Source organism: Podarcis erhardii (genome assembly GCF_964252035.2).
Source record: "Podarcis erhardii genome assembly, chromosome: 5".
Taxonomy (NCBI): domain Eukaryota; kingdom Metazoa; phylum Chordata; class Lepidosauria; order Squamata; family Lacertidae; genus Podarcis; species Podarcis erhardii.
Window position 1 is genome coordinate 76,514,815 of NC_138509.1, and position 24,130 is coordinate 76,538,944.

Consider the following 24,130-nt stretch of genomic DNA (forward strand, 5'->3'; position numbering starts at 1 on the left):
ACAGCCCATCCTGGACAATGTTAGATTACTTCCCTCTCATAGACTTTGAGTGGTAGGCCTGTCTTTGCTTACAGACACCTACTCGGTAGCAACAGCAGGTCACCTAACAGTGGCACAAAGGCAGACTCTTTCTGCAACAAACCCAGATGCCAACTCTGTCCCTATATCTACTAGGCAACACTATTAGAGGAACTAGTAATATCAACCCCAACACCAAGGATTCCTTCATCGGCTCATCTTCCACTATCTATGAGATGTATTATCATCCAACAGCCATGCTCTTCCACATTACACATAGAACAAACAAGTCAGTCTCCATACAAAAGATTAAACATACCATGAGAGTGGTGTAGTGGTTAAGAGTGGTAGACTCGTAATCTGGTGATCCGGGTTCGCGTCCCCGCTCCTCCACATGCAGCTGCTGGGTGACCTTGGGCTAGTCACGCTTCTCCAAGGTCTCTCAGTCCCACTCACCTCACAGAGTGTTTGTTGTGGGGGAGGAAGGGAAAGAGAATGTTAGCCGCTTTGAGACACCTTAGGGTAGTGATAAAGCAGGATATCAAATCCAAACTCTTCTTCTTCTTCTTCTTCTTCTTCTTCTTCTAATGTGACTTCAGAAAGGGAGATATTCAGAAATTAATGGGCTAACATTTCAGCCTCTGAAGACACTCTGGTGCCGATCTTAAGGTGGTTGTTCTTGAACAAGGGAACTTCAAAGGGAGACTCCAGCTTGAAATGGCTCAGTAATAAGGTATAAAGTTCAGTTCTATCATCTGCGACCTCAATCACACTAAGATCCTTTAATCACACTGCATATAGACTCCCAATGCCTGGGTGTTTGTGGTACTACTTTTGGAATGTGAATGCCGCTAAAAAAATTTTTTTTTACATGTATTTAACCTTTAACATAATTATCAGTCAGGATTATCTATCTATCTATCTCTATTTTATTCCCCTGTAACCTCACTGCTTTTAATCTTGCTCCCACTACTATACAACCATGTGATATTGCAACTTTGGATAACCATGCATATGATGAAATGAGCTCTAGTCCACAAAAGCCATACCATAATAAAAAAATTAAGGTGCCACAAATCTCTAACTTTTGCAGCAACAAACAAACATGAATATCCCCTGGAAAATCTTTATTTTGCCATATTTCATAAAGCTCTTACCCAAGGATGAGGAATCTATGGCCCTCCCTGTGTTGCTGGATTCCAGCTACCATAATTCTGGACCCTTAACCCCACTGGCTAGGGTAGATGGAAGTCCAACAGCATCTAGGGCCTACAGATTCCCCATCCTTGCTTTAACTTCCACACTGTCAGGTGCAATGCAATCCCATCCCAGCAAATTGACACTGTGCTAATATACTGAGTTGGGAGGTTGTGCACTGCAACCCAAAAGATCTGACTTTTTGCATTAAGTGATGGTGAACACTTGCTTGGACACAATGCTCTCTAAAAGGGTAAAGGTAAAGGGACCCCTGACCATTAGGTCCAGTCGTGACCCACTCTGGGGTTGCGGCGCTCATATCGCTTTACTGGCCAAGGAAGCCGGCGTACAGCTTCCGGGTCATGTGGCCAGCATGACCAAGCCGCTTCTGGCGAACCAGAGCAGCGAATGGAAACGCCATTTACCTTCCTGCTGGAGTGGTACCTATTTATCTACTTGCACTTTGACGTGCTTTCGAACTGCTAGGTTGGCAGGAGCAGGGACCAAGCAATGGGAGCTCACTCCGTCACGGGGATTCGAACCACAACCTTCTGATCAGCAAGTCCTAGGCTCTGTGGTTTAACCCACAGTGCCACCCATGTCCCACAATGCTCTCTAGCCTCCCCTAAAAACAAATCAGGATGAATGCTCAATAAAAAAAGTCATCTTGAAGCACATCATGTCTGTGAATCCCTTTCTGCTGTGTGACACCAGCTTGTGAGGGATCAATTTATGTGGCAAAACACATCTTCCACAAACTACTCTCTAAGGAAATGATTGAGTGGCTTCTGAGAACACAGAGGTTGTCCATTCCTGCTCTAAAGGATGGCAATTCCTCTTCAGACTTCCGGCAAAACTATCTGTTCCAGACTATATTGTATAAACTTCTGGACTAAGTCCAGTTCCCATCAGTAGATGCAAGGAATGGATGTCACTTAGCATATAGCCTGAAGGTCTGTCTCCAGAATGACTGAACAGCCTTCTCCAACAATTGCATGACTCCAGAATTGTGGCTACCAGGAGACAAGACTCCTGAAAGCTCACAGATACTTAAAAGCAAAACAACTTTGCACAGCATTGCCATAAATTTCAGCAACTTTGTGGAGATCGATGGAAGTGTCTTCCATAATAATGGGTCCATATTAATTTGGGGTTTATCTAAGGCGTGTGCGATATTGTTCAAGGGGTGGTGGCCACAACTACAGGAGCATTTACACATTCTCATACTTCAGCATCCTCCAGGCACTCATGATCCCTCAGCCTGGATATAAATTTTGACCCATGGCTGCTTCCCAGAAGGTTCTACCAATGTCAGGGGAATGCAGAGTATCCTTTTTCTTTGTTTTATTCAGGCAGATCACTTACCAAGCTGAAAAAATAATTTCAGTATCTAAGATGTGTATGAGCTTAAGCCCCGGAATCAATTTCCGGGACTGGAATTGGGCCATAGAATCTGGGTCCTCCTTTTCTGTGGTAATCTTTCCCCCCACTGTGTGTTCAGGCTGGCTAGATGATATTGCCATTTGAAGTTGCAGCTACACACACAGAGAGGGACACACACACACACACACACACACACACACACCTGTGCTTGGAACTAATGCAGAAATTTAGCTGGTGAAGCTTTTCCCATAAGAAATAAAGCATTTGCGAAACTTCCATCTGCTAGATTTTGACCTGCAATGCAGCCATGCAGTCCACAATAGCCTGCATTTTGCTGTCTCTGCACCTAATTACAAACCTAAAGTCACCTACCAAGATATTCTTGGTGGCTGCTGCTCAGCTATCAAAATCTCTTTGGAGACTTTTCAGGTAAAAACATATGGCTTCTCACAGGGCCTTTTTCAGCTGGAACTCACCAGAACTCAGTTCCGGCACTTCTCAGGTGGGCACTGTTGCCATTATAAGTGAACAAGGCAGGCATTCATGGTGAATTTTGGCACCTCTTTTTCTAGAAAAATAGCAGTGGCTTCTCATGGCGAGGGCTAAACTGGTATTAGAAAACAGCTTAATCTTTGTTAAATTTTAGACTGCTCCCCATCCTACTTACCTGGGTGTAAGCCATAAGAGATTTACTTCCAAGTAAACATGCAAACAGTAATGCTGTACATCTGTTAATTTTTTTACTCTTTCAAGGTGTGGTTTAATAAACTGTTACCTGTCCTGAGTCTCCAGAGAAGGATTGAAGCTTTTGGACAAAACTGTTTGGCACCTCAATGCTGAAAGCTTCTGTTTGGGAATAAATCCCATTTCTCTCTGTGGAAATAAAGCGGATTCAACTTCCACTGCTCATAACAGTGTGGAAAATCTTAAAAGAAGCCTGCTCCTTTAATCAGGAGCTTCCTGAAACCCAAGACCAAAGTCCATTTGTCAAAAGGATTCATTGATCCTCATAATGTTACTACGAATGAGATGGACGAAACCTAGACACTCAGGGTTGGAGCCTTAGGATATGAAGGCTTGTGTGCTGCCAGCCTTGCTGTTTCTCTCACTCATGGCTGCTCTGCATGGATGACTTTCCAAAAAAGCGCAAACACCCATGGGCAGCTTTAACTGGAATAAGAGCACTTTTGTCCCAAACAGTCCTGAAGCAATCCTCAGTTCCTTTTGAGAATGGCCTCTATTCATCCACTATGAGTTGCTGGGTGAAGTGGGTGAAATCTAATCTGAGCTCGTAGTCAGGAAGTGGTGGGAAGGAGAGAGTTATTAAAAAGCTCAGCTGAACCAACCTGTAGTGAAGCTCAGCAAGAAATGTGTAATATAGGAATAAGGTAGACATCATGGTTGGGTCTGAGCCCATATATCTCCTCTGGACCTCCTTTATCATTTTTGAATCTAAGTTCCTATGGAAACACATTTCCAGGCTATTAACACTCTTTTGCCAAGTCCAGATATTGCCTCAGTGTTTTGCCACACTGGTAGATCTTCTCACAGAAATCTTATTGGAAACCTGTAAGAGTATGTATTCTAGGGCTGGATGATATATCAGTATATAGTCTAAAACCAGTTGAAGTGCATATCATGATATTGGTTTCATAGTTTTTGACCTGGTGATATATCGCAAATCACGATGAATGTTAGGACTGGGCGATTGATATATATTGTCCAAAACTGGTTTCATGTGCATATCATGATATTGTTTTCATAATTTTTGACCTGGCAATATATTGTGAACCATGGTGTGTGTGTGTGTGTGTGTGTGTGTGTGTGTGCGCGCGCGCGCGCCTGTACTATGCAAAAATCACAATGTGAGGAAAAACTGAAGCCAGCAAATGTCTCCATCCTTATTTCAGACATTGTGATATATCATTATATTGCAAGGTTTAGCTGGTGATATATCACAATGCTGAAAACCAGATATCACCACTGTATTCATTTATTTCATTATGTGGCCTGTTCTGTACTGAAGACTCGGATTACACAAAATAAATTTGGCCACAGAAGATGACAAAAGGAATGACTTTGCTGAAGGCTCATGATGCAGAAATCATGGAAGAAGGCTTGTGGAAAAGCAAACTGTATGGATAAAAACGCTTAAACTGCGCCTAGTCAAATGTTGCAGACAGGGCTCCTTCAGACAACCCATGTCATTCAGCAATTTTTTCCTGATTTGTTTGCACAAAGCTTACGTGAAGGTTTGACAATGCCAGGTCATTTTTGAGATCCATTCTGATTTGTCTGAGAGGTGGTTATGAGACAATGAACATTTGTTCTGACTTGATTGTTGGCTGTTTATACATCTTCCGATGTGTCATTTGACCATCCCATACTTTTCTTTTTTTTTAAGATAATTTTTATTAGTTTCCAAAACATAAGACAGAAAACAAGAAAAGAAAAGAAAAACACAGAGAAATAAATAAAATGTGACTTCCCCATACCTCCCCTTCACTTCATCCTTGTTTTGCAATTTTTTAGCAACCCTTCAGTCAATTTTTTCATTTAACTTTTTTGGATTTTCTCAACTTAAACGATTACAGCTGTAATTCTCTGTTTCTTACCCCTTGACATCTTAACAGTTCAAAATTTTACAACAGTTCTTAAGATATACTTTAAATTTTTTCCAATCCTCCTCCACTGCCTCCTTCCTCTGGTCTCGGATTCTGCCGGTCATCTCTGCCAGTCCCATAAATTCGGTCACCTTCATCTGCCATTCTTCCAGAGTGGGTAGTTCTTGCATCTTCCAATACTTTGCCAAAAGAATTCTTGCTGCTGTAGTTGCATACATAAAGAATATTCTATCCTTCTTTGGTACCAATTGGCCGACCATGCCCAAGAGGAAAGCCTCCGGTTTCTTTACAAATGTCCACTTAAGGACTTTCTTAATTTCATTATAGATCATTTCCCAGTAGGCCTTGATCTTTGGGCAGGTCCACCAAAGGTGATAGAAGGTTCCTTCAGACTCATTACATTTCCAACAATTGTTATTGGGCAAATGGTAGATCTTTGCAAGCTTGACTGGGGTCATGTACCACCTATAGATCATTTTCATTATGTTTTCTTTCAAGGCACTACATGCCGTAAATTTAATACCGGTGGTCCATAACTGTTCCCAGTCAGCAAACATAATATCATGACCAATATCTTGTGCCCATTTAATCATAGCTGATTTCACCGTTTCATCCTGAGTGTTCCATTTCAGCAACAAGTTATACATTCTAGACAAATTCTTAGTATTGGGTTCTAACAGTTCTGTTTCTAACTTCGACCTCTCCTTCTGGAATCCTACCTTCCTGTCTAGACCATCCCATACTTTTCAATGCCTTACCCTGTCGCTTTGCTAATCATAAAACTTCCATTGTTGTTTTGTAAAGTGGATTTGTTGCCCTGGGGTGACAGGGCAATTTAATCCACTTGAATTCTGCAAGCCAAATTTACCCATTCCGCAAGAGCAACAGTGTGCAGAAACAAATAGTTTTATTTAGAAATGGGAAAGGCATGGGGATTCAAGCACCGTCCAGCGGCTGCCATCATCCAGGACTGAGGCCTCTCAGAGAGAAGCCTAACACACTGTTGCAGAGCTGACTGGAAGATGTGGGTGGAGGTAATTAACCAATGGTGAGAGGAAGACTGAGCTGAGGTTTGAAGCGCTGTTGTAGAACCTACTACCTTTCCAAGGAACAAGCTCTCAATTGCCAGCTCCTTCAAACCACACGTAGAACTACAGAGGCACATTGTCGAAGGGGCTGGAACCATGATTTAGGATCTGCAAACAAGTTCTTGGAAAACCTCTGTGGCTGTTGTTGGTTTTTCCTGCCCAGTTAGAATACTTGCTGGCCTGGCACGGCCTGCAAGCATATCAGGTAGTTTGCAGAAACAAATTGTGTGCTGCTAGTTAGATCTGGATGGACAAATAGGAACGGGATTCTATTGCTTTAGGAATGTCTCACACCCATCTGGATTCTTCAGTATCGAAAGCTGCCTGCAGAGTAAATGGACAACTTGCTTAGCATTTGGATAGCACATATATATATATATATATATATATATATATATATATATATATAGCAATTTCAACATAACAAATTATCAAACCATATAATCACATACATTATTTTCCCCCTTTTTTCCTACCCCCACTTCCATCTCTCTTCCCCCCCCTCAGGGACTTCCCTCAGCTCCTCTCTCAGATTTCTCTGCACATATTATTCCCTGCATGTTATAACATTATACATATCCTTGCCTTGTCTATCTATCATTTTATCAACCAATAAATTTGTGTATGTTTATTCAAAACCTGCCAAGGAGTCCAGTTCATTTTGTTGTCTTTTTAGATAATTTGTAAAAAGCTCCCATTCTTCCTTAAAGTCACAGTTGTCCTTGTCCCACAGTTTGTATGTCAATTTAGCCAAAGCATTTGGATAGCACTTTCAAAACAACAACTATCCTTTTGCAGTGTTTATGGAGTTTGTGCTCAAAGTGCCTCCATAAGGTGGGATGTTTTTGTCCCCATTATACAGATTAGGGCTGGCTTCCCTTTTGCAGAGGCCCTGGGCAAAGCATCCTCTAGCAGGCCCCCTCCTTTTTCTGCATGCCCTGGAAAATTTATCTGGTTGCAGTGGTGGCATTCTGAGCGGCTCCAGGTGGCTGCAGCTGCCACCGTTTCAATTCCTCACAATTCCCCATACCAGTAGAGAGGGTCTCTGAGAAATTGAAAGTATGATCTTGCTGGCTAACTCAGAATGCAGGCAGTGGCGTAGCGTGGGTTGTCAGCACCCGGGGCAAGGCAAGTAATTTGCGCCCCCTAACCCGTGGATTTGCGCCCCCTAACCCCCAGATGTTGCGCCCGGTGCAGCCGGCCCCCCTGCACCCCCCACGCTACGCCACTGAATGCAGGGGCAGAAGGAATATTTAATGGGAGGGGGGAGGGCAAGTCAGGCCTCAGCAGTAGGCCCTGGCAGCTGCCGAAAGATACCAGGTGCTGATGCCAGTTCTGCCACAGAGACTAAACTGAGCACCTCACCAGATGATGCCTGCATTGCACACCCAGCAAAACATCCATCATTATTTGAGATGAGAAATAGATTTTTGCCCCATATAATTTACCTATATCTGTGGTTGCAGCACAATAACTGTCACAGAGAACTAAATGAAAGCCACTGTGAACCAAATCTACTCTTCTCAGCAGCAGATTCTTCCTCTTCTGTTTGCATAGCTTTATTCCACTTCCCTTGGAAACTGGGTTATTTATGTCTAGAGAAGATAAATGTGCACCTGTTATATAGTCATTGCAGGACTGAGACCATGTTATGGGTTGTGGGAAAATTGCAATTTCACAGTGTTCAAACTAAATATTTTTTTCAAATACCAGCATGGCTATCTCTTCTCCTTGCTGCAATACCTCCTGCCACTTCAAAGTTTTCCTGTCACTTGGAATTCTTATGTATTTGGGGGGGGGGTGTTAAGGTGGCAAGCAGGCAATGGCTTTGTGTAGCCCAGTTGTTTTTTCCTGCAGCAAAGCTAACCCCACAAGACATAGTACAGCATGTGTACTAGCAGTCAAGAGGATAAATGCCCCTCAGCACAAGTTTGCATGTAGCCTCTCCATCCCAAGCAATGTGAAAATGCTCACTTTGGTGAACAAAACGACGACAATAAACATCTAATGCATCATTTGCGGGTTCGTTTTGTCAAACCATCCTTCCATGAACTGCAAATTACTTTGACTGATCAGACCTGAGAAGAGGATAATGAACTGGACACAAATTAGTGTTCTGTATGCCACAGTGACGGTAAAAGGTAAGCTAGCAATGTTGTTGTTGTTTGACTTATTAGTCGGTTGTTACCTCAGCTATGAACCTCAAATGTGAACCGCCCTGATTTGATGAAGGGTGGTATATAAATTTAATAAATAGTGATTAAGAATAAATATCTCCAAGTTACTTACATTTAAAAAACATAAATAGAAATACATTATACAATAGAAAAAAATCCACATAAAACATTAACATTTTCATACAATTCACACACACACACACACACACACAGAGCCCAGTGTGAGCAGCCAAAGTACTAAAAATTATTTTCAACATCTCTGGCATACCAACAACCAGTGTAAATCCAGCAAGGTTCAAATAGTGATTCAGGCTCCACAGAGGTGTGTCATTATCTCAGATTTATAATAGGGGTTCTATGTGGCTACCAGGCAGGGTTTTTAATGCGGAACTGCAGCTGGGTTTCTCCTGGACAAATGTAGAAGAGCAGGAGACACCTCCAGGTTGGGGTATATTTAATGAGAACATACACAATTCATTTACTGTGCCTGAAAACAACATGATACCCACTTTGAAACTGTACATTTACACATGCCCCAATCCCAAATGTAGGCTGTTATTCTAGCACAAGCCCTATTCATTCTGTCTAACATACAGTATAAGAAGATGTATCTATGTAAGAAGACATATTTGTGAAGATCAGTGAGGTCATGAATACATTTTCACCCACAAAACCCAAATTCGCCTTGCGTATAATTCCCTGTTCGGCTGTAAACAGCAAGTCACAAAGGAAATATAAATATCTTCATAAAAATAAAAAAATTGGCACCAGCAAACTGTCACAACCCAAGAATCACTTTCTATAAACTCTGCAAGTATACACACTGTAACTGCTGCCTCAATGACATCTTTAATCCCTCCAAGAAAAACATTATTCAAGTAAAAAATATCTACTTATTTTTATATGTTTTTCTAAAAGGACAGAGAGGCACTGAGTTAACCTCTTGGGAAGAACATGCCTCATTGCTCCACCCTTCAACCAATAGCAGATGCCTTGTCCCTTATGCTGCATGAAGAATTTGCGCCCCACATGAATGATTTATATGCACCGTTTTGACATTTTCTACGCATGAATCCTCCGTGTGTGTCAGGACTGCTGGCCTTTTTCAGCTGATGGAAATTCTATGCATGGGAGGTGAGGTATATTTGGAACATCAGCCCAGATACTTCTGGGCCCACATAGAAAGTAACAGAACGACTTCCAACTGGTTTCAGGATTTGATGACAAGGCAAGGCTGGAATTGCTGTCAGGCAAATTGAGATTTGTATTTACTTTCAGTTAGTGTTTTTCACACAGTCCTAGGCACATGTGGTGAGGATGGGGTCATTCTTCGTGGTCATACCCAGATCTCCACAATTTCTGAAGAGAGTTTGGGGGCATCAGACTGCAGGCATGTGGCCTCTCGTCACTCGAGCATGATCCTCACATGTGTTGGGGGCAGTTTGGAAGGGGAGAAAGGTGGCTGAACACATGTAGGATGTCCCTACGAGCCACAACCCTGATCATGCATATTTACAGCTCTTGGGGACAACCCATGTGTCTTCACTAGACTTCCCCTATTCAGACATTCCCCTAATATGTAGACAACATGGGAACAAAGCAGAATGAGGCTAAGAGTGTTGCACAGTGTTACTGGTGAGGAGAGGAAAATGCCTGCATGGCGCAAATAAATACAAAATATACAGGGCTGGATTTAGACTAAGTTAGACCTCTTGATTTAGGGAAAGAACCAGGCATATGTGAGTGTTTTGACATTAAGGGTGATACCAAGAAGTCTACTTTCCAAATTCTAGGCTCAGCCTGACAGGATTCAGCTGGAAGAGAGGGAAGAAGAGGCAGTGCCTCTTCCTGGCAGTGAGTGTGGCTCAGGACAGGTCTTGAGACAAGCTTGACTGGGGGAGGGGGCATCACACCTGAGTTCCAACATAAGACCAGTTTACATTTGTCCCGAATACTGCTGTACCTTGGAAGTCAAACAGAATCCGTTCCAGAAGTCCGTTCAACTTCCAAGACATTTGGAAACCAAACCATGGCTTCTGATTGGCTGCAGGAAGTCACACCAGACGTTTGGCTTCTGAAAATTGTTTGAAAACCAAAACACTCAATTCTGGATTTCAGTAATTCAGGAGCCAATTTGTTTGAGAGTGAAGGCATTTGAGATCCAAGGTATGACTGTACTACTGTGAATATGTGCAGGGTTCCGGGTGTGTGTAGGATTTTGTGCCCCAAGTGTCACATTCCCTTCTTGGCAATTTTCTGGGACCACATACCAGTACTGGTCGAGCCCAAAGTGAGCTGAGCAACAAATGTAAATTTTACCTTTGTACAATAGGATATTATCTCCACACACTGCTCTATTCCCCATCCAGCCAAGCTAAAGGCATTATCAGAGTTTCAGGAGACATGCCGTCCAGTCAAAACACTCAAGGTGGGTGTGAATCAGGATCAGTAACAAGTGTGGCTACCCAGAGAAGGTTGTGGCCTTCAATCAGTCCTGAGGGCCAGACAGAGAAATTTGGAGGGCCACATCTCAGAGGCAGATTTGGAGAGTGAGACTGGTTTGCCTGCACTGGGTGCTGAGCCGAGAGGGTGCCACAACAATGACGAAAAATGGAAGGTGAGAGGGGGGCACTGAATTGTGGTGTTGTTCAGGGAGCCACCCAAAGTCCGCCACTGCACATCTGGCTCCTGGACCTAAGATTCCCTACCATGGTGGACTGGGAAGCCTTTGGTTCAAATCCTATCTTAGCCATCATGAGCTAGACGCAGCCCCTGAGGCTAACCTACTCCATAGGCTTGTTGTGAGGATAGAATTGGGATAATCTTGTGTGTACCATTCTCAGTTATTTTGGAGAAAGGGTAGAACACTAGTGAGATAAATATTAATACATTTCAGCAAAGCTGTGCAATTGCTTGCACCAAAATAAAGAGACCTTCTTCTTCAGAACAGTTATTTGCATTGGTGAATGAGTCTCTCCTCCCTGTTTACTCTTCAAAGAGCAAAAAGCTCCCCTCCCTGATGGTCCCGTAAGCAATGCTCTGGGGGTAGTTCTAACTACCCAAATGGCCTTCCTGAATATAAGCCATATCGGCATTAAGTGCTTAATACAATATAGACTGGAATCTATGCTCTCTTAACAGGTCTATTACATTCATTAACATTTCATGAAGCAATTTTAACATTATCTTTAAGTGTTTGCTATCTTGCTTTTCAAACTACACTCGAGATATAGACATTATCCAGTCATTAGACAGTATAGAAACACTACACACACACAGAGAGAGAGAGAGAGAGAGAGAGAGAGGGCGCACAACAAAAGCATTAAAGTCCAGGATTTCCTAAGAAGGCCCACGACTTCAAGATATATTATCATGTTGGCTTTGTTTGTCTACCTTGCAAGCAAGGCTGGTCCAAGGTTCTATGGAAACCTTTGCAAACATCTTCAATACAGGGGATTTGCCCACCTAGGAAGATTATATGTGCTTAAGCCTGGAGACAGGCAATCACGTTTAAGGGAATTGAAGCTGTTGTGACTTGTGACAGAGGTATCATTTCTGTAGCCCACTGTCAAACTCGGCCAACTCTGACTTTTGAAACAATATAAAAATTTGAAAAGCCTCTGAACGGAGGTAATGGAATTTGAGCATGCAAATGATGTCTCGATCATGTCACCTCCTGTTCTCTAACAGGGTGGCCAAATGCAAAAGTCCAGCACCTTTAATAGTTGTGTAGCATGTATTTGAGCAGGTGTGGCTTGTCATACAATCTGCAGCTGTTGAAATTCTCCCCTCTACACAATTTTTAAAGGTGCGGGAGCCCAGCTGCCTCTTGCATCTGGCCACCCGACTCCTGGATAATAATATTATCTGTTTCTACTAAGGTGGAGGTTCCTATCTTTCATGATGTTAGCTTGCAGCAGGGAGGAATCTGCCACTATAATTGTCAGTTTTCTGTGTTGCATTTGTGTGAGCAGAGGAGTGACCTCTGAATGATGCTTTCGTGTTGTGGGGAAAAAATCACAACTGAAGATTTAAAACACAGGCATTTTCTGCTGAGATTGATATGCACAGCGTTCATGCATCAAAACCAGGCCTTATGCCTCAGCCGTGATCTAAATTAAGATCTACCTTTTTCTGAAAAGAACCCAGCCACTTGCAGGTGAGCTAACATGCTATGGAGGTGTTTGATGCAACAGCCTTGATGAAACTAAGCAGATTTGCACCTGCTCAGCGCCTGGATAGGGCTCCTCAAGTATCCTCAAAGATGTTGTTGCGTGGCGAGTTCCCACCCCCCACCAAGGATAAATAAAGACACCAGACACCAGAATTTAAGGTTAAATGGGCGAATTAGGCCACAACTTTATTGAATTCAGGAATGAGAGGCATTGGCTTAGGCATTGGTCCTATCGACTATCCGGCTCCAGCCCATTTGCTGGAGACATGGGAAGGGTTAACACCATAGAGGGGGAGTCTCCTGCTGAGGCACGTCAACTAGGAGCTCCCCCAGGTCACCGCTCGGGGGCGTGCCTTAGGCCCACACCTCCATAGGCTTCGGACAGGGCCACGCCCCCCGGAGTCCTTTATCGGACCACCCTTCGTTCTCTGGGGGAAGGTGATGGCGTTCCTCCCCCCCACACACACATCCTCTTAACCCCTTCTTACCAATGCCTAACCGCCAATGCCGAGGAGTTGTGACGAGTTGCTACGAGGTAGGTGAAAAACCAACTGGCTGCAAATTGCCAATTGGGAAAAATTCCTACCATGCCCCTTGCAGCGACAGACCGAAGTCCATAGCAAAGTCAGCGACCTACCTAAAGCCTACTCAAAGGGAGGGAGGGTGGGAAAACGTGGGGGCTAGCCGGCAAAAGAGGGTGTGATAGGGCAAATAGGGCAGGCCACGCCCCCCCAGCCACCCGATTGGCTGGCTGGGTGGACGACACGGCTGGGATTCCCCTGCACTTGCGGGGGCTGTAAACCAGCCCCCGCTCACGTGGGGTGGGCGTGAAGCCCGCAACCCCACCTCCTGGCCAGGTCCGGAAGTGGCTTTGCAGCATGAAAGAACATAGTGGTTGATGTAGGTAAAGAATCACATTCAGACCTTGTATATGTACATCACTGCAGATCTTAGAACTGGCATCACACCAGCTATAAGGTTTTCTTTAACGGGGCAAACAGCAACAAGGGCTACAATTTTTATTGACAAAATGGTGTTGGGGCAGGGTCCAGCATATTTTTATAGCTTAGCTGTGAAATAAGAGGTGAAAAATCTGAAGTGCTGATTTATTTTCCTTCCTTCCATTAAGTACTACCTGCCTTTTCCCCACCATGGAACCCAGGCATGTAACTTCCAGATGGCTACCCACCAGACTCAAAGCAGGCTCAAACCTGCTTAGCTTTGACAAGCTTTTCATCGCATGAGTTGTCAGCCTATATTTGGGGACTTCAAATGTTGCAAATTTAAACATGAGCAACTGTAAATGCTGCAAAGTCTTCACTATGAAAAGTTGTAATAATTCTCATTTCTTTGCGCAAAGTGAAAACAACAACAACACCCTAAGATGCTGTTTGCAAATCCTTGGCACTATGTCTGGTCCATGATGATGATTCTTAGGGAAGGGGCAGTTGTTTCAGAAACAACTGTGTGTTTCTTAACTTAATTCACACTTTTTGAAAGTCTTTGCATAATTCCCAAAGGGATCTAGGTATGGACCGTGAGCTTCTGTATGCTGAAAGAACTAATGTTCGAGACTGAGGTGAGGTGGCAATTCAAGTCTTTTAAAATAATAAAGAAAAAAAATATGAAGAATAATGGAAAGGGTATTTACAGTTAGGAAGACACAATACTGAAAATATTTAGCATTGCTGTCTGAAAGCTGTAAAAGTTAATATGCTAGGAAGTTGCTTCCAATACAGAAATGGTAAAAATCCCATTCAAGTCACCAATCTGATTTAGGAAAGAAACCTTTGCTTCCCTATCTTCCCTCTGGGGCCACCTCCACCTCCCATATGTTTTTCAGTGTTCTGTTTACTTTAGATCATAAACTCAGAACACTGGGAAGGTTTATGTCAGCCAGAATATAAAAGCAGGTTGTGTAACAGGCTCTCATTTACGCTACTACGCCAGGGCTGCAGTGGTGACAACAAGGATTCCTCTGCTTCCCAGTCATGGACTATGATTAACAGCTGCCCTCACACAAGCCTATTCTGTGCAGAACTCAACCTTAAGCATGTATTCAATGATCTCTTTTCATAAGTAACAGAAGCAGTAGACAGAGTGAAGGATCAGCCCACATATCTTTTAAGGAATCAAAAAGGGAAACCAGCTGAGCTACATTTACTGCGTGACCCAGAGAAAAAGGTGTTCATTGTATCCTAGAATCACATGGCTGGATCCCCAAGGGTCATCTAGTCCAACCCCCTGCAATGTAGGAATATTTTGGCCCAATGTGGGGCTTGAACCCGCAACCCTGAGATTAAGAGTCTCTCATGCTCTACTGACTGAGCTATCCTGTAGGCCAAGGGTCAGCAACCTTTTTCAGCTGTGGGCCAGTCCACTGTCCCTCAGACCATGTAGGGGCCGGACTATATTTGGGGGGGGGGGAATGAATGAATTCCTATGCCCCACATACAACCCAGAGATGCATTTTAAATAAAAGGACACATTCTACTCATGTAAAAACACGCTGATTCCCAGACCGTCCAAAGGCCGGATTTAGAAGGCAGTTGAGCTGCATCCAGCCCCCGGGCCTTAGGTTGCCTACCCCTGCTGTAGGCTGTCTCCAGGATCACTTCATATATACTTCTCATTGCTTTACTCAGCCTACTAGATGAACCCACAGAAGCTGTAGTATTGGGTCGCTTTCCCTCTGCTTTTGAGAATCTTCTCCCATTTCAATCTACTGTATTCAGTTGCTTCATTTCTAACTCTCTGGTACAAAGCCACCTGGAAGGGAGACTCCGATTTGAAACTGCTGGATTACAACTAATCAGCAAGTTCAATTCTATCCGTTTGAGCCTAAACACAGAAAGTAGTTTCCTGCCCCACAACCACAGATGTAAATCAATTCAGTATTCCTAAACTGATCGTGTTGGCAGCAATCTCTGCTTTTCTGAAGGGTTGTCATGCAGATTCTACATACATTCAGGTTGCTGCTGTGGTTACTTCAGTTTAATGCCCCATCCTTCACCATCAGGCCCAAGGTGGATTGCAACAATTTATAATTTGATATTAAAAACAGAACAAATTCAATTGTCGCTGACTGTGCTTTTGGCACTTCGTTTTCATCTGCCCTCATTGCTAACAGTTCCAGGTGCATACACCTACACAGAAGCTGCCTTATACTCAGACTACTGGTCCATCTGCCTTAGTATTGCCTACCCTGAGTGATAGCAGCTCTCCAGAATTTCAGACAGGGGTCTCTCTCAGTCCTACCTGAAGATGCCAGGGATTGAATTTAGGACTGACCTTCTGCAGGTAAAGCAGATGCTCTACCTCTGGACTACAAAATTCTATGCATCCGAATTTTATCCAAAGAAGCTGATGCCATACAAATGTGTTGGGGTTTAAAGTGCCACAAGACCTTTTGTTGTATTTGCTGCAACACAGATTAATCCTCTGGAAACTCCATTAATATCACATACAAACAGGATAGTTTCCCACACACTGCCTGACCTCTTCCGGCAGACCAGCAAGAAGAACGTACATTCCATTAAGCTCATCTTAATGGAAATAGATATTCTCAAATTCTGGGTGTGTCCTTGTCAGGCCCTTTACATCGGATGAGATCAATGCATTAGCCTATGCATTGGAACGATGAATCCTTGGAGCCAATGAACATTGGCCATGATCCAAAGGTCCATGCAACTAAGTCTATGCACCCAAGGGAGTTCTACTTCTCGTGCAATAGTTGCTTCCCCATCACCACCTCTGGCCATGACAAACTGAGAGGAGGCTGTTTTCAATGAAAAGTGACAATGGTATTGATTTATTATTTTAGTAGTAGTAGTAATGTCATTATATTTATTTATGCCCCACCTTTTTCTCCAGGCTAGGACTCTAGGTGTCTTTTACACAAATTAAAACAACACAGATAAAATACAAGCAGCATAGAAAAGATAATTAAAAAGCAATTAAAGGACAGCAGAACTAAAACAAAACAAAAAACCCACAAATCTATTAAAATACAGAGAGTTAAAAACACCGCAGCAGGATTAAAAGCCTTCTCCTTGAGAAAACAGTTGCCAAAAGCCTGTTGGAATAAAACAGTCTTCACCCGCTGGCAGAAGGTGTCTGCTGCCAGTCCAGCTTCTCTGGGGAGGGAGTTCCAAAGTGGGTGCAGCCGCCGAGGTGGCATGCGTTATTCTTTCTGCCCTTTTATAACCACCTTATGTGGTAGGGTAGGCTGAATGATACAGGTTACTCAGTGTCAGTGAGCTTCATGGTTGAGCAGAGATCAGAAACTTCCTTGCTCTTGTTACAGATAGGTAGCCGTGTTGGTCTGCCATAGTCAAAACAAAACAAATTCCTTCCAGTAGCACCTTAAAGACCAACTAAGTCAGTTCTTGGTATATACCAAGAACTGACTTAGTTGGTCTTTAAGGTGCTGCTGGAAGGAATTTGTTTCCTTGCTCTTGTTCCACACAACGCTGGGAGAATTGGTGCACTTCGCATAGGCCAGAATAGCCAGTAGGCCCAGTCTGGGCTACCAGCCCATAATAATGAGGGGGGGGGGGGGAATTGAGGCCAAATCCCTGAATATGTGGCTGATTTCCCATATCTAATCAGCAATGTAATAACAGAAGCCATTGTCCTGAATGGGAAGCCGTTGGTCCAATAATCCTCTACTATTGTGAGAGAGGAAGATGAAACGCTTGTATAAGCTTCACCCGGGGCCAAAAAAAATCTGGCTAACCCCCACCCCCATAGCTACCTCAAGCAGGGTACTCCATAATATAAAATATAAAATATAAAATATAAAATATAAAATATAAAATATAAAATATAAAATATAAAATAAAAAAGGCTGGCGCTAGTCAGGCGAAGAGCTTCTCGCGCTACAGTTCTGCCTGAGCGAGGAGACGCTTCACCTGACGAACATCTGCCCGGCTTCCTCCGCGAGAGACAGGAGCGCGCCCGTCAGATTTTGAAGGTTGCGCGCTTCCGAGGACCATTCCGCCCACGTCACGCACGCACGCTCCCTCCTCCTGCCCCCGCCCCTCCGTGGCCGTTCCCGTTTTGGTCATCCCTTGAAGCCCCGCCTCTTCTGCCGGGCCCCGCCTGCCCGTATATAAGGCGTGGGGCGGGCGACAGAGAGCGAAAGTAGTTGTAGCAGCCGTATCTGCGCAGCGGGTCTCTGGACTGGAGCGCCATGGCAGGTAAGGCGCTTGCCCTGGAACGGGCTCGAGGCGCTTCCTTCCTCCTGCTTCCTCGCCGTCAGCCCCGGGGGGAGGCTCTCGCGGCTGCCCGGGGGCTTTCCCCGCCCCGTCGCCTCGGGCCAGGCGTTCCCTTCCAGCCCAGGGTGCCTGACGAGCAGCGCCAGCCTCTTCCGCGTTGTGCGCGCTGCCCGCGGCGGGAGGGCTCCTTCACTAAGAAGCGCAAGCGGCCCAGTCAGTGCGCGCGCTCGCCCTGTCCGGGGAGACCCCAGCTGCTCCCTTTTGGTCATGGCGGCTCCTATTTTTAGGCTGGCTCGTGAACGGGGCTGGCGCGTGAGGTAGGGGGGCTCGAATGCCTGCGGACGCTTTGCCCTCCCTTGTTCTGGACGCCCTCCCCCTTCTCGCCCCTGCAGTGGCTGGTGGGCTCTGAATGGTAAAGGTCACCATGTGGAAAATTGATTCCTCTTAATCATCTCTCCACCCCCACCCCCGCTCTAATTAGCAGGTGATACTGGCTTCCCTCGTCCGTTTCTTGCTCATTCCAAGGAGGGGGGGAGAGAGAGAGAACCTCCTTGTTTGTTTGCATCCCCCCCCCCCCCACAACAACATACGCACAGACTTCCTTTACCATAGAGCGGGCCTGCTGCCTAACATTACTTTCTCTTGTCCTGCTTACCATTGAAATCTATTGGTATCTGTCTCGGGTTGCAACTGATGCTGTTAACTAGAATGATCCCCAAACGGGTCAGATGTCTGTCTGGATCAGGTGCTAGCGCGTTGAAAGCTTCTTCACTTGTGTAACCCGAAAGCTTCTGTGTAACCCGAAAGCTTGCTGCACTTTTAAAACAGAGGGATCTACTAATGGATACTTGTGAATGCAATCAATGGCTCTTGTAACTCCCTGTCCTTAAAACCTGCATTGCAACTGTTCCTGTATCTTTCAATCTGTGGCCTGTTTGGGGGTTTTTTAAGGCTCCCCTAGTTGATAATGACTTGGAACACGCAGAGCAGCTTAATTTATCTGAATATTAGAAAAGTTGGCCCCTTGCGCATGGCAGTGGAGCCCAACATGAGTGGAGTAGGAACCTGCAGCTGCAGGTAAATATTAGGTCAATGTGACCTCTTCCTACACGCAATAACCACCTCCAGACAACTATAGGCGGATGCTAACCAGGGTACTTCCATTGTGGGCCCTTGTGAAAAAGACAGTTGCCTCTTCCCACCCCATTTACTTTGATTTTATACCAATATCCAATTACATACACTCCCTCCAAATATAAAATGCAGCATATATCTTTTCAGAATGCATATAAATTATATGTCCATTTTATACAGAATACCAATTCCACACGTCCTCTATGGCAACCACTGATGCTAATCCAATTCCAGCATGATTTGGGATTATTTTATTTCCTGGACTTGGCTAGCACTCAAACCATCCCTTCTACGCTTCCTGTGGTTGCCTCGGGGATGGCAGAGCTAATTCCTCCTTCAGAGGAGAAACACAATGGAAGACCTTCTTGTGTAGATATGTGTGGACACACTATAAAGTTTAGCTGCTAAAGGGTCACATGTAGGTTCATTCTGCCATGGGCACCTGGTTTTGAGACTTTGCAGCCATCGTTCTTATAAAACTATTGCTGCTGCCACCGCCACTGCTCCAGCCCAGATGACATTGAGAGGGAAAAGGAATCACTTCTGTCACGTCACATAAAAATTGTTGTGATGGATGGGCAGATAATGCAGTTTTATCTGAATGTACTGATTGTAGAGGTTCACACTACTTAGGGGACAGTTCTTAAAATGGGGAAAGCAACTGATATTGGTAAGTGTTTGCTAAGACAGGAATCACTGATGTGGTTTCCTATTTCAGCTCTTTGTGCTTTTCAGAGCTTGGATAGGGTCTACTAAATCTGACTAAATCCAGATTCCCTTGGGAAAGTGAAATGTGTGTGCATTTCCTCTGTGTGTCTTGGGACCACCGCATCCTGTCAAATGTAAATCCGCCCATGGGTTAGGTTGAAATCCTAACAGCTGGGAGTGACTTACTCAGTCTGCAATGGCCTGTGTCTTGAAAGTGAATATGCAGACAGACCTCAAGACTGCAGCATTCTTTCAGCTTGGTTCTTTGTACTTTCGTTTTTCCTTGTCTTCCCAATGCCTTGCTTTGTGTAACCTAGTAAAGAGAACGTGAACTCAAAAGCTCACTGCAATTTTGTCACTGGTGACATTTTGGTTGGTCCTAATAAATGTGTTGCCCAGTTCTTATGTGCAAAACAAAGCTAGCTTTCCTTTTATAAGCAAAACATGACCCTAAATATGGCCTTTCTGCTTCTACCCATCTTCCTCAAACTTGTTGCCGTTTATGGAAAATTGCTTTCTTTTTTTAAGCTCACTACCCTGATAAGAGTTATAATTGTAAGTAGCATATATATGATGGCATGAACCTTTAAAATTTCATGGAGGAGTATTCTATTCCATGTTTTTTTATATGTATATATTGATGAGCTTGTTAATAATAATAATAATAATAATAATAATAATAATAATAATAATAATAATAAATATATTATTTGTATCCCACCCCACTGACTGGGTTGCCCCAGCCACTCTGGGTGGCTTCCAGCATATATAAAAACCTTAAAAAGCTTCTCTATACAGGGCTACCTTTCAACAATCAGTTGAAATCATATCTCTTCAGATAGGAAGATGGTGCTTCTAGCAAGTTTTCTTCTTAGAGAAAATCTTGCTGGGTTGGAAAAGACAGAACTGGCAGCAAAGCTGCTTTAGATCTGTGTAATTTGAAGAAGCTGTTGGACAATGGTTCCTTCAAGTAATTTATAAGGAGTCTGACAGGGTTTGGTAGGGATGCCCAATTCAGAAATATAAGACTCTGTCAAGGATACAGCATCCTGCTTTCCATAATACTGAGCTTGATGCCTTCTAGAAGCTGAGAAGGGCATGAAAACAACAGCATTTTTGTACCACTGTCTTCCAGCAGCTGGAATTCAGTAGTATACAGCTGCTGAATATGGATGTTCCTTTTAGTCATTAAGCTGCCATCCTTTCCTGAATATCTCACCCCTTGTTAAAGCCATCTAAGTTATTGACCATTACCATATGTTATGGTAGCAAATCCATAAATCAGAGATGGAGAAGTTGTTGCTCTCCAAGTATTATTGGACCACATCTCCTTCAACCATGCTGGCTAGGGCTGATTAGCTTGGAGTCCCAACAACATCTGGAGGACCACAGGTTCCTCTTACCTAAGTTATATCAGTACTTCCTTTTGCCTCTATTAAACCTACTGCAGTCTGTGTGTCTAAGTGACCTTGAGTGCCAGTACGTATGACAGCTACTTTTTCCATACCATGCAATTATGTAAGTATCTAGTAGTTCTCCTTGGTCACTTTAAAACAACAACACCACCCTAAGAATTCCTAAATCTTTTGCATTTCATCATGGAGTTATTTCTGACCCTCTGTTCATCTAGATGGCTTTTTGTAAACCTTCCAGTTATAAGGTCCCGTCCCCCCCTTTTTTTTTTTTTTATTAACTGAGATGGAGCTATTGGAAATGCACTGAATAATCCAAATGTGACTATGCCGCAGATGCACATGCAAAGCATTACAACAGTCGCAATTCCTTTTAGGAAAGGGACTGGAAATAATCTCTAGCATGGAATTTCTTTTTCCACATTGCTGCACAGAAAGTTGTTTTGATTGAGCTGCCCACTGTGACTTCGAGACATTTTCTGATTAGTCACTGTCAATTCAGATCCCAGCTATTCTCATTCAGCAGCTGTAGTCTTGATCGACTACTAGGCAACCCTCCATTTGAATTTATCATATGAACCTGAGGTGTGAGGCTTTCCTTGTCATAACAGTCTGGTAGTTATATGTAGCCCTTCCTAATATAGCCTGCCTGAAGACCTTGGAATCAATGGGGAGTTTGTTTTTATATATGTATAATGATATGAATGGTCAACAGCCTACTGAAGCATAAACCTTACCAGATATCTATACAAAAGCATTTTTCTAATAGCATTTTATGGGAAAATGCATTCCTGCCATGACACAGGTATAGTTTTAATTGACACATGCAACCACCTTATAGATGTACAGCAAGATTTATTCAGTTCCAAAACTCAAGCTTTAGGCATGTTAAGAGTCAGGAATTATAAGCACTGCTTGATATGTTTTTGACAGTATTGTTTCCTGCCCTTAAGCATATTCATCTTGGACTGGTACAGACACACCTCTGAATCTTGTCTCTTCGTGTTACTCACATGTATTTCTGAGAAGCCTAGCCCCAGCAGAAACACCTCAGCTTAGTTTCCCAAAAGAATACAGATGGTTGAATGTGGAATAACGCTAACAAATAACATGGTTCGCAATCTCTTTGTTCTATACCTGGTCAGAGGCGCTCTAGAGGAAATAACAGCTGTAGTTCAGAATGCAATGTAGCGAAACAGGGCCATGTTATATATGCCACCCATCAGGTGTTTGTAACTTCTTTTCTGTTGTGTAGCAAGTTTCAAAATTACCCCATAGTTTAGTAAGCCTGAGGTTTGAGTTACATGTGTTGATGGCAAAAGACATGTACACGCACTTGACAATTCACATTCTAGATTAAAGGTGCATCATTGCTCAAAAAGCAGCTAATATGTATGCAAGCAGGGTGTGGTTACTTGAAGGAAGGATGCATTTAAAGCTGAGCATCCTTTGTGGCCTGTTCAAGCATGTTATGTCAAATGGTCACACCATGGACATTTTTTTAGTCTACTTTTCCCACAGCGGCTTGGCTTTAGAAATACATGCATTCTACATCTACAAAGCAATGCCACCCTATAAGGTCTGTTCTGGGACCAATGTTTCCCAATAGTCCTTGATTGGATAGTTCATTTCTGAAGGTACTTGCCTGCAGCTGCAAGATGAAAATGGTAGGTTTGCCCATTTTGCAACCCAAGGCAAGTGAGCATTTTTTAACATACCTGTTCTGACTTAAATATACTGGTGTAGAATAGTGAAACCCCATTAAAACCCTAATTAAACATGAGTTCTCCAACTTGGACAATACAGGAGAGCAGCCTCTGCTTCTGTTCTGCTGTTGCCTCCCCCGCCCCATCTAACCTGCCTGCTTCAGGTACATCTTTGCCATGCCCAGAATTACTGACAGGTGATCCTACCTATTGATGCAGCTTAGAATTCCAGGCACAGCAATACATCCAGGAGCACTCTTGCAAGCCTGGTGATGAGGGGATCATGAAATGCATCACTGATGATGTCCCAGTGTTTTCGTGTCATAGAGCCAGCATGAGCATTGGTTGGCTGGCCTTCAACTGTCTGCCATTGTGACCAAAGATCCTGGTGTGTTTTTGCACATCATGGTAAGCTAAACAATGAATTACCATGAATGAGCCAGTGTGCTGGTACCCAGAAAGAAGATTACTTCCACTTCACTGCTCCCCTGGCATTTCTGCTTCAGTAGCTGAAGCTAAGCCATGGTTTGGCTTGGCTACTAAGACTCAAGATTTCTGGACTTGTACCTTTATTATCCAGCCCATCAGCTTTGTGTATGTTTTGCTTATAAGCCCCCTCCCAAATAGCAAAGGAGAGAGAAGACTTGATTAACTTTGTGTGAAGGTCCTAGGATTGTGATGAGCAGCTACCTTACTCATGACATCTCAGGAACAAGCAGAGCTACTCGAAGTAGTTACATTGTCAATACCTTCCAAACAACAGTATCAAAGGCTACAGAAAACTCTTCACAGAAGGAATGAGGGTACAGTTGCACTTAGGAAGAATTCAGTACAGTCATACCTCGGGTTGAAGTAGCTTCAGGATAAGTATTTTCGGGTTGCACGGAGCACATTACTTCCGGGTTTCGCTGCTCTTGCATGCGCAGTCAAAATGATGTCATGCGCAGAAGCGGTGAATCGCGACCCACGCACACGCAGATGCATGGACCCGGGTTGTGTTCGCTTCTGGATGTGAACGGGGCTCCGTAACGGATCCCGTTCGCATCCAGAGGTACCACTGTAATCAAAACCACAAATGATGTATGTGCTGAACTTGAGCTCAGATTCGCAGTAGCTCAAGAACATTATCCAGGTGTGCTTACAGACACTTGGTAGCCACAGCGTTTAATTATTCTGCAACTGAGAAAGTTGAAGTCAGGGCATTAGCTGGTTGGTAAGTGGCATACGGGTTAAAGCTGTTTTCTTCCTTAACATGGGTTTTTGAGGCCAGATGACACTGAGCCTTGCATG

The 24,130-nt window shown here is 43.8% G+C and overlaps 2 protein-coding genes across 7 annotated transcripts in view; one reads left to right on the forward strand and one right to left on the reverse strand.

Annotated features, from left to right (window-relative positions):
- The window catches only part of CP (ceruloplasmin), a 324,621-nt gene that overhangs the window by 185,554 nt on the left and 114,937 nt on the right, over nucleotides 1-24,130 (reverse strand). The window lies entirely within an intron of this gene.
- The window catches only part of GYG1 (glycogenin 1), a 33,973-nt gene continuing 27,574 nt past the window's right edge, over nucleotides 17,732-24,130 (forward strand). Inside the window, exon 1 of one of the 6 annotated variants that reach the window (XM_081862710.1) lies at nucleotides 17,732-17,862. In XM_081862710.1, coding sequence (XP_081718836.1) covers nucleotides 17,856-17,862 — 7 coding nt within the window. In that variant the 5' untranslated portion in view covers nucleotides 17,732-17,855. Of the gene's footprint in view, nucleotides 17,863-23,291; nucleotides 23,435-23,492; nucleotides 23,644-24,130 lie in introns of those variants that run through there. The other 5 variants (XM_081862712.1, XM_081862707.1, XM_081862709.1 and 2 more) reach the window with 5 other exon arrangements.